The 11540-nt window shown below is 41.3% G+C and overlaps 1 protein-coding gene across 6 annotated transcripts; it reads left to right on the top strand.

The window, feature by feature from the left end:
• Nucleotides 1-7092: 7092 nt before the first annotated feature.
• LOC148010189 (uncharacterized) lies at nucleotides 7093-11100 on the top strand. Of its 6 annotated transcripts, none has more exons than XM_087673142.1 (4): nucleotides 7093-8573; nucleotides 9067-9197; nucleotides 9313-10474; nucleotides 10571-11099. In XM_087673142.1, the coding sequence occupies exon 1, from the start codon at nucleotides 7233-7235 to the stop codon at nucleotides 8571-8573; it is 1341 nt and encodes a 446-aa protein (XP_087529268.1). In that variant the 5' UTR covers nucleotides 7093-7232; the 3' UTR covers nucleotides 9067-9197; nucleotides 9313-10474; nucleotides 10571-11099. The 6 variants fall into 6 exon arrangements, with proteins under 6 accessions (XP_087529268.1, XP_087529264.1, XP_087529267.1 ...); XM_087673138.1 differs by having other exon boundaries at nucleotides 7093-9197; nucleotides 9313-9467; nucleotides 9620-10474; XM_087673141.1 differs by having other exon boundaries at nucleotides 7093-9197; nucleotides 9318-10474; nucleotides 10571-11100.
• Nucleotides 11101-11540: the final 440 nt, after the last annotated feature.

Here is an 11540-nt window from a genome sequence, read left to right as displayed (position 1 = left end):
ATGATTTTGGTACTCTATGTTGATTGCTAGAAGTGCTCATGATTAGTTGGATGCATTGAAAAATCAACTTAAGAAGAGCTTTGAGATGAAGGACATGGGACATGCTTTACATATTCTTAGGATGTGCATCACACACAATTGCTCTAAGAGTACCCTTTACTGTAGAAGAAGTACATCCATAAGTTTCTTGAGTGATTTCATATGCATGATGTTAAGTTTGTTGGGTATCCTTTACCATCTCATGTGAAAGTTAGTCATGCTGATTATCCGCAGTTTGACGAGTAAAAGGTTGAGATGGCCAAGATCCCTTATGCATATGTAGTGGGCAATTTGATGTATGCCATGATAGCCACTCATGCTCACATAGCATTTGCAATGGGAGTTATTGTCAAGATTGTGGGAGAGAAGGAAGGAGTCTCACTTGTAGCTTTCTTGCTTGCACAAGGGTGGAGGCTGAAAACAGTTTTCCTCTTCTTAGTTGTGTAAGCCAAAAGAACTCTAGTACATAGAAATAGAAGAACCCTATATATGGGTCTTAAACCAAACTCAACCAACTAAGGTGGCATACTAACTGAGCCACAAACTAGAGTAGATAAGGATAGCTATCATCTAGCTATTATTCATGGGCGGTGTACCAACCGCATCTGCAAACTGACAAGTCGGTGACATAAATGCACAACAGTCACCCTGGCATATCACGAGTGAAGCTCGATATCTCAACACTCCCCCTCAAGCTCAATCCCAATTCCTGCACACCAAGCAGGTCTCTGAACTTGCGCAGCTTCTCTGCGCCCAATGCCTTCGTGAATATGTCAGGTACTTGATCCTCTGTGCTGACATAAACTAGATCAATAAGACCTAGTAAAACCCTCTCCCGCACATAGTGATAATGCACCTCAACGTGCTTTGTTCTAGCATGATAGACTAGGTTATTTGCCAAGTGTATACTACTCATGTTGTCACAATAAATGACAACTGGCCCATCTATAGGCTGATCCATATCATAAAATAGCTTATATAACCAAGCTACCTCACATGCAACCATTGGTGCACCCCTGTACTCAGCCTCTGTGCTCGACAAGGCAACTGTAGGCTGTTTCTTACTGCTCCAAGTGACTACAGCACTCCCAAAAGAGAACACATATCCACTGGTAGATCGTCTATCAGAAATACTACTAGCCCAATCAGCATCAGTGTATCCATGCAACTGTATCTGAACCCCAGTCTCATAAAATAGTCCATAATGCAATGTGGACTTCACATATCTGAGTATGCGTCTAGCCGCATCCAAATGTGGTTTCCTTGGAGCTTGCATAAATTGACTTACCAATCCAACAACATAGCTCAAATCTGGCCTAGTAATAGTCATATAAATCAAACTTCCTACTATGCGTTTGTACATAGTAGGGTCTTCGAGAAGCTCACCTGCATCTGCGCTCAACTTCACATTCTGCTCCAAAGGAACTGAAATAGGCTTACAGCCTGTCATCCCATATTTGGACAGCATGTCCAATCCATACTGCCTCTGCAAGAGCCATATTCCACTTGGTGATCTAATCACCTCAATGCCCAAGAAATAACGCAGCTCTCCCAAATCCTTCATCTCAAACTTCTGCTTCAATAGCATTTTCACATGAAGGATATCTTCATCACTGTCACCTGTCATAATCAAATCATCAACATAAATGACAAGCAGCATAATACCTTTCTCTGTTTTTCTCACATAAAGTGAGAAATCTGCCTTGGAAATCTGAAAGCCAATAGTGAAAAGATACTATCCTATCTTATCAGACCATGCTCTAGGTGCTTGCTTCAAGCCATACAAGGCTTTCTTTAACCTGCAAACAAACTCAGGATGAACAGCATGCACGTAACCTGGTGGTTGCTCCATATAGACCTCTTCTTGCAAATCACCATGCAAGAAGGCATTCTTTATATCCATCTGATGTAAAGACTATCCCTTTGATGCAGCCATAGCAATGACTGCTCTTACAGTTACCATCCTTGCAACCAGACTGAATGTTTCTTCATAGTCAATGCCATATGTTTGTGCATAGCCCTTGACTACTAATCTTGCCTTGTATCTATTCACAGAACCATCTACGTTGTGCTTCACCTTATAATCTCACTTACAGCCAATTTCATTCTTATCTTTAGGCAAAGGTACCAACTCCCATGTAGCATTAGCTTCCAAGGCATCCATTTCTTCATCCATGGCTTTCTCCCATTTTTCTTTTCCCATGGCTTCCTCAAAAGAAGTGGGTTCTGGTTCCTGTATCACTTTGACCATATATGCATAGTGAATGGCTGTAAATCCATCATATTTCAGCCTATCCACAGGATACCTAGCTCTCGTAGACCTGCGCAAAGTAGGTTCACTCCCAGGTGCTCTCAAAACATCCTTGGTCTTCCTTACTCCAGGTGTAACAATAGAAGGAATACCCAACTCATCATCAATGCTTTGTTCTGAGCCACTGGATTCACCATCCACATAAGAGTAACCTACATTCACATCAAACATGGGCTGATCAACCTTCTCTTTTCCTTTTCGTGATACATGCATACCACTATCTGCATTACTTTGAGAAGATTCTCCTGATCTCAATCTGCCTGTCCATGGCGAAGAATGTGAACCACTGCTAGAGGACGCTCCAGGTCCACTAATATTTTGTGACTGCTGCTGTGAATTCTGTGCAGCATTACCATTTTGTGCATCTACATTATCAATCACATTTACTGGTCTATACCAGCTACTCATCTCATTAAAAAAAACATCTCTGCTCACTGTAAACTTATGAGTAGAAGGGCTATAGCATCTATATCCTTTCTGCTGCAAAGAGTAACCAATAAAGATACACTTCTCAGCTTTTGGATCCAAATTGGATCTCAACTCATCTGGCATATGAACATAGGCAATGCAACAAAAAAATTTCAAATGAGAAATATCTGGTTTCCTACCAGTATACCTCTCCTCTGGAGTCATCCCATGTATTGCTGCAGTGGGAGTCCTGTTCATTATGTAGACTGCTGTAGCAACTGCCTCAGCCCAATAAAAATCTGGCAGGTCTTTTTCATTGAGCATGGCACGAGATACCTCTGCAATATGTTTGTTTTTCCTTTTTGCAATTCCATTTTGTTGTGGGGTATGACTGCATGAATATTGTTGCTTTATGCCATGCTCCTGTAGGAACCTTGCAAACTCATTTGAGAGGTACTCTCCCCCTCCATCTGACCTTTAGGCATTTTATTTGTAGGCCTGTTTCTTTTTCAACCATAGCTTTAAGAGTTTTGAAATGCCTAAAAACTTCACTTTTCTTTTTCATAAAATACACCCAAACTTTTCTGCTATAGCCATCAATAAAAGTGACAAAATAATGACAGCTTCCAAGAGATGTAGCTTTAGTAGTCCACACATCAGAGTGGATTAATTCCAATGGCTTCTTACTCTCTTGAACATATCTAGGAAATGGTTTCCTTGCCTGTTTTCCAAACTGACAGGATTCACATACCTTATGCAATTCTGCAACCTTGAATTTAGGCAATCCTGCAACAATATTTTGGCATTGATTTAAGTCGTTGTACATTAACATGACCAATGCTTTTATGCCAGATATCAATATCTGCAACTACGCCGGTTCCATGTGCAAACATTGCTGCACTCAATTCAGGCATGTCTACATCCAATGTAAACATTCTGCCCTTCTTCTTTCCTTTTGCTATCAAGCGACCTTTATTTTTCATATCCTCAACAAAGCATCCATGAGGATTAAATCTGACTTGCAAGCCCTGCTCAACCATTTGACCAACATAAACCAGATTCTTGGTGATATTCGGGACATGAAATACATCTGATAGGTATTTCTTTTTCCCATTCTGCATAGACAAAGGAATTTTTCCAATCTGCACAATAAGATGTGCAGTATCATCACCAGTCTCCACAAATCCTGGTTTTTCCATTTTTCTTGCATCCTGCATCCATTCTACATGACCTATCATGTGGTTTGATGCACCTGAGTCAACATACCACACTTCGTTGCTTTCTTCTGCACTTGTCACATAATTGTTCATGTGCTGCACCATAAACAAATGCTCATTTCTGTCATCACCCTGTCTACTAGAAGATGCATAATTTCCTTGTTGCAATTTCCCATTCATGATGTCATTCTGCTTTTTATAGCAGTCTTTAGCCATATGACCTATTTTACCACAATAGTAGCATTCAACATTGCTGTTTGCATTTTGGCTTCCTTGCCATCCACCACGACCTCTTTGGCTTCCCCTGCCTCTAGAGTTACCACGTCCTCCTCCATAGGACTGGTTTTCTTGAGTCTGCTGCATATTCTGATTTCTACCACGGCCTCCTGTACCTCTGCCTCTACCTCTTCCAGCATTTGAGTAGAAGACAGTTTCTTTTGAAGTTCCTCCTGAAGAAGATGCACCACCATTTCTCTACTCCTCAGAAATTAGAAGAGCAATCAACTCCTTAAAATTAGGAAATCTTTCACAAACTGAAATGCATGTCCGAAACTATGCATAATCCTTTCCTAGACCATTCAAGGTCACAGAAACTAAATCATCATCTTCCACTGGCCACCCAATGGAAGCAAGTGCATCTGCAATCTTCTTCACCTTCATGTGGTAGTCATTGATGCTCATACTTTCTCTTTGCACATTATGCAACTCTTGCTTGAGCTGTATTTTCCTGGCTTGCGTATTTGTGCTATACATTTTTAACAAAGTATCCCATGCCTCCTTTGGCGTACTTGCATCCTGAATATGCACAATCATAGAGTCTGAAATACTGATAGACAACCAGTACATAACTTTCCTGGCTCTCTCATGCCATGCTTTATATGCCTGCATTTGCTGTTGATTGGGAACATCAGGAAGAACTGGTTCTTCTTCATTTCCTGCAACAAATTCCCAATATCCTTTTTCCATAAGGAAATTCGTCATTCTAAACTTCCATGCTTGGAAGTTATTCTTGTCAAGCTTTTCAGTTACAATCTGTGAAAGAGAATCAGACGCCATTACAGAACACTGCAAAAAAATCTGTCACTACAAAAAGCATAGCTTCACCCTCACAAGGGCAAATCTGCAAAACTGGCGAAAGTGGTATTTGACCACACAGTCACTTCCTAGTGACGATTTTGCATAAACAAGAACCAAGGATGATTCTGTAACTCCCAATGTCTCTGCACACAAGCATACGATGCAATTTCTATGGTAACTTTTCACTGACTTGTAGAACAATGATTGCACTGCATAAAACAGGGCCTTTTCTTGAGTGCATGCAGAAAACTTCCGCCTTCAAAACAAGCCTTGAAATGGCCTCAAATAAAAAAAAACAGAGCAATCTGAGACACCGCAAAGGGCGTCTCAATTTGAGACAATGCACTCTTGCACTTTCCGGCTGTGCTACCTACAGAGACTTGCTCCCAAAGCAGACAAATGAAAGCAACACTGGTCCTCTTACCAGAACATCGCGAACTTGGCTTGCTTTCTTGAGCTCCTTACCATGAACAAGGCTCTGATACCATGTCAAGATTGTGGGAGAGAAGGAAGGAGTCTCACTTGTAGCTTTCTTGCTTGCACAAAGGGGAAATACACACAAGGGTGGAGGCTGAAAACAGTTTTCCTCTTCTTAGTTGTGTAAGCCAAAAGAACTCTAGTACATAGAAATAGAAGAACCCTATATATGGGTCTCAAACTAAACTCAACTAACTAAGGTGGCATACTAACTGAGCCACGAACTAAAGTAGATAAGGATAGCTATCATCTAGCTATTATTCATGGGCAGTGTACCAACCGCATCTGCACAACTGACAAGTCGGTGACATAAATGCACAACGGTCACCTTGGCATATCACGAGTGGAGCTTGATATCTCAACAGTTATGGCACTCTATATGGCTACACCTAGTAGGCGGCATTGGGATGCCATGAAGGGTATCATGAGGTACCCTAAGGGCACTGCAAATATGTGTATATATTATGGTGGCTAGGATATAGGAGTTGTGGGGTATACTAACTCTAATTATGCAGAAATGCAAATAATAGGAAGTCCACTTTTAGCTATGTTTTCACCTTTGCATTGTTTCTTGGATGTCTAAGGTGCAAAAATATAGGGCCCTATATCTACTATAGAGGCAAAGTATGTTGCAACCATTCAGGCTTGTAAGGAGGCTCTCTGGCTAGGCCCTCTATCATAGACCTGTATTACTAATATGGTTTCTACACTGTATTCAGATTCTATGAGTGCCATTCAGTTGGCCAAGAATTCGGTCTTCGATGTGAAGACGAAGCATATTGAGGTACGTTAGCACTTTATTGAAGAGGTTGTTGAGAACATATGCTACAGATTTGCTTACTAAAAGTTTCTCAATGGAGCATTTTACATTTCTTAAGAAGCTAATATGCATTGGATGAGATGATGTCTTTTCTTATCCTATTGTACTTTTTGTATAGTTGTCCTTTGTTACTTTTTTATTATTTTCTCATCAACTAGGCACTAGGGACACATTCACCTTTAAGTGGGAGATTGTTGGGGGTAAAGGTGCTTGTGCCTAACCACTTGTGTATTCATTATATTGATAAAACCTGTACACCTGTATATTGAAGGACGTGGACGCCCATCCTTGTTACTTCATGCTTTATTCTTTCAGCGTTTGAATAAGGAGTCACACATTATGATTGTTGGCGTTCCCACATACGGTGTCTCTCTCTCTTTCTCTCTTACTTTATTTGCCATAGCTCTTACTTTGCTCTATCTTTCAAGTTGGTTACACATTGTGATTGTTGAAGTTTCCATATATCTCTCTCTCTCTCTCTCTCTCTCTCTCAAGCTTCAACCTCCATAGTTCGTGCTTCACTCTTGCTTTTTCTCACATACTTCCACTAGATAAGCTCTTCTTTCACATAACATCAATATTTTCATTGGTTCTTTATCTTAGCAGTAGGTAGCCCTCTCCCTCGCTGCCATGACATTGTGCTTGTTTAGTGTGTAGCTGGCCTATAAGACGTGCATAATAGTTTTCCATGCCCAAGTTGTTAGTCCTAGGTGGAAAACTTGTTGATATTAGTCCTATGTGTGCATCGGAAACTACATCTGATACTAGACTTCTAAGACATTGAAATGCAGATCTCTGTAGCCCTTTTCTCACAAGGAGATTCAGCAGCAGCTCGGTGACCACCGTCATCAGGAAGCCATCCACAAGTGTACTTGTCGCAGGTATGAGCCTCTTCAGCTCCAGCTTTCCCGCAGGCAAGGCCTGGGTTGCTGCACTTCAACAAGCCAGAGCAAGACACAGCCGTCATCTCTTCTTCGTCAGGTGCTACTCTTCTGCTTCATCGGCTTTGCCCTCCATCTCCTGCTCCCCCCCGCCTTCTGTTGACCTCTCTGAGTATCTTCTCAGCGGCTCTGACTGGCGGAAGGCCCCCAAATGCCCTGACTTCATCGGCCCTGTGCGCATTGGCCGAACCCTGGATGGCCGCGGCCGCGGCCTCTTTGTCACTCAGGATGTCACTGTAGGGGATGTCCTCATCATCAGCAACGCCTTTGCCGCAACGTACAATGACAGCAACAAAGATGATATGTACAGCAAAATAGCCTCCATTGTCATAGAATCTCCCCGCGCCCTTCGCCAGTTTTACTCACTTGCAGGACTTGAATACCAGAATGAGATGGATATCCCGGATGTTAGGCTTTTTGATTGTGCAGTTCCCTACACAGATAGCCAACCTCCTAAATTCGATGAGGACCGAATCAGGCACATTATCCAGGTCAATTCGTTCTCTGGCAAGTTGGCACCCCAATCCGAAGTCAAGATCAATGGTCTGTGGTTGCTTCCCTCCTTCATGAACCATTCTTGCTGTCCAACTGCAAGTAGGCTTCTGGTGGGAGAAACTATGTTTTTTATGGCCTCTCAGGACATGAAAGCTGAAGATGAGATAACAATATGCTACTCTGACTGCATGGCACCCCTGAAAAAGCGTGAAAATGTGTTAGGAAGAACCGGCTATGGGTTTCAGTGCCAGTGTAAACGATGTGTGACAGAGCGGTCTGTACAAAAAGAGCTTCAAGAGATCATTGATCAGTATGATGCTTTGTATGACAGGGCTTCAGATGAAGTTTATTCTGTAGTGACCAGGAGAGAGAAAGGACCATATCAAGCATGCGAAGAACTTGCAGGTGTCTTCCGTAGTTTGAAAGAGAAAGTAGGTATGCTTGAAAGCCTGACAAAGTTGCAAAAACAATGGATTTTAGGAGGGTATTCTGCGGCCTTTTTAGCAAATTGGCTTACAGTTGGGTATTCAACTGACTTTGCCCCATCACCTACTCTTGTAAACCCCATGGCATTCGAACTTGTAGAAGCAATGAAGGCTACCATGCCTGGTATGTTGCGAACGTTATCCTTTACAGTACTTCTAGCCACAGCAGTCCAAAGAAAAGAGGACCAGCTTAGACTTGTTCAGCTAGCCATGGATGAATGTGTACGAATATATGGGAAACAAAGGCCTGATGTTATCAGGAAGTTGGCTCAGCATTCAGTGGAGTTTGTTCCCTTCTTTTGAGTATGACCTTTTCCATTAATGACAATAATAATTTGAAAAGCCGATTATGGTGATTGGATTGATCTATAAGAATGACCAAATAACATATTACCCTCATTTATGTTTTTTGGGGCAACCCTTTTTCCCATCTGCAGCCAATGACACTAATAGCTTGTCTTTTGAGTGAATTCTTATCCTATAAACTGCTACTTGCCTAGGCATGCAGTTCACTTGAGATGCATTCTCAACCACTGAAATTGGGTGGAACATACCACTTATGTAGTGCCAGTATCTCGTCCCCACAAGCAAACAGCTTTAGTCATGGAATCTGTGCCCCCTAATTTTGTTTTGACTTACCACTACTGAGTTATTGCTCCTGTGGCATCCATGGATAGTACAAGAATGCAACTGTCTGATTTTGGCTCTGCCATGCAATCCTAATCATCATAAATGTGCAGTCGCTGTTTCGATTGAACCAAGTATCTCAATCTAGTCAATGTGTCTCTCTCTACAGCCAAGTCATGCATATTAATGCTGTATGAGGTGATCCTCATAATTGGTACCTGGGCATTATGTTTTACTGGGAGGAGCTGCAGAAGAAGGTTTTGGTGGAGCTTTTATAAAAGGCGAGCTTCAATGTAAATGGTGAGCACTTTAATGTCTAGTAGCATCTGCTTGATGTAGTTTTTTCACTTTACAGTATTATCCTTACAATGGTTCTAGTTCCAACTTGATTGCTTTGTTTGTTTATGAGACATAGAGAAGGTTAGAGAAGACAACTGGCATTGAAACAATATAAAGTCAATGTTGTTCTCCGAGGCATCCTGGCAGAGGGTTTTAAGCGCAACCAGTGATCTGATAGACGTTAACTTGGCCGGGCTGAAGTGAGGAAGGCTCTGTGCTGTTTTAATTAAGGTGATCTTTCATTTGGCTTAAGTATGTTGTGGATCTACCAAATCATACAAGTCTTTGATGAGATTCTCATTTCATTTGTTGCTCCATAAATAAATGTTCTTCTAGTATATATTTATTGTTAACAATTCAACTAATTCAAAGTCTCCTGGCAGATTTGTGGGTCATAGCCTGGTACCCTGAATAGTGTGACACAGCTAGAAATGGTAGATTTTTCTCAATAGGCCCAAATCCAGACAACCAAAGGTAAGGCATGTCCTGATCAAGGCACTGCTGGTAGTGTCTCCATTCACATTCTGTAATAAGCCAATGATGGGATCCCAACAGAGTCCCCTTTCAGGCTCAGGAAATCTCTGCTTCTTGATGACCGCAAATGAGAGATCTGGCTTCTTATAAGAAGGCGCTGCTGGGTTTGCTTACATTCTTGTGAATGTGGGCATCACTGCATTTGGGAGGACATTCTTCTCTTGGTGGTTTCATCTCTGGATGAGTGAACCTGACAAGTTTCAGCTAGTTTTTTAACCTTCTCATGCATGTAAGGATGTCCCCTGTATTTATCGTGCTTCTATCGTGCTATTGTTGGAGGAAGTCATCATTCCATGCGACAGAGGCACCATTGGTATTGGCTGGTGACACTGGTGGCACCTCTGCATATGATTGAGATGATATGTATTGGTAGGTCAGGGGTGCTTCACCTTTTCTGCTTGTATCTGATGCAGTCATTTGTTAGGTGGTGATGTCCTTTTGCATGTCTTATCGCATTTGTCAGCCTTAAGCCCCATATCATCTTGGTGTAGTTCCAGGCCAGCAGTCCTAAACGAAAGGATTTCTGCTAGAATTTTTAAGCTTCTGTGACTCTACTAAATGTTGTCCCAAGTGTTTTAGGAGGTTGGAAACTATACCTATGTGCATGGTGGAGCCTTATGGAAGATGATTACAGTAGAAACAAACATAAGAGTTCTTTCAACATTGTTGGACAGCCATTTGGCCAGTTTTTCCAAGTGTTTCAGGTACTAAAATGAAATGGTGAAGTTAACATAAAATGTGGTCATCTAGGGACTGAAGGAGCAGTTTGTTGTGGATATTTACATCTGGATTATGTGCAGGATCGTAGCAAGGCTGAACAAGGGCATAATCCACCTTGATTCATGGAATGTTCAGTTGTAAACATGAAGCAGTGTGGATTTGTTTGAATGTACACATAGCACAGCAAACTACTTGCTGTAAGTATGTCAGCCAATCTTAACCAATCAAGCCAGGCTTTAGCAGTCCCCATTTTCCGTAGGTGTCAAGACATCAGATTTCTCAATTTTGAGAGAGGAACCGGGATAGTTATGGCAGACACAACAGAAATAGGATTCTGAGCGATCATACGGCATAATTCCAGAAATGGACATACTATTTTTTTGTGAAAAAAACAAGCAGCACGGGGTGGTGATTGTTAGCTATTCTCTGGTAACAAGCTTTAAATGTAAGGTACCTAACCTATTATTGAGGTGGATGTCATCTGGTAACAAACTTTAAATGTAGGTATCTAAACAAAAGGAGACTTCTCACTAATCCTTTTATCACCTTTATGGGGCTAGATGGTTGGTGGAAGGATTTCTAAATTTTAGATTTTTGTGCCCAGAGTCTTTAAGTCTTGAATTATTGTGGCATGTCTTCAAGTCATATTGGGATTGTTCCTACCATGTTAAAAGCGTACATATGCCATTCACACGTGTGCACATGTACATACACTAACTCTACACACACGCAAGCAAACACACACAGAGTAATGGACACAAGTGTAAACAATATCTAGTGTTCAATTGTTTTGCTATAGTTGGAGAGAAGAGTAAAGGTAACATGAGTGCACATTGTGTGTTTAAGCATTGCCTTATGATGCAAGTTTATCTTTTTTTTCTTTGCATAAATTTTCATGGTTACTAAAGAAAGAATCAAGGCCTTTTACAAAGAAAAAGAACATATCTATTATATGCAAGTTAATTAAGGGCAATATGTTCGCAACAATAAGAAAGATTCCCAAATCATCACTAAAGCATATCACCTTTTTGGGCATGCTAATAAATTATG

Source organism: Lygodium microphyllum, chromosome 30, assembly GCF_053477565.2.
Source record: "Lygodium microphyllum isolate KBCC chromosome 30, Lygodium_microphyllum_v1.1.10, whole genome shotgun sequence".
NCBI lineage: Eukaryota > Viridiplantae > Streptophyta > Polypodiopsida > Schizaeales > Lygodiaceae > Lygodium > Lygodium microphyllum.
The sequence above is the reverse complement of the archived record's forward strand: the minus strand, read 5'-3'. Positions and strand labels throughout refer to the sequence as shown.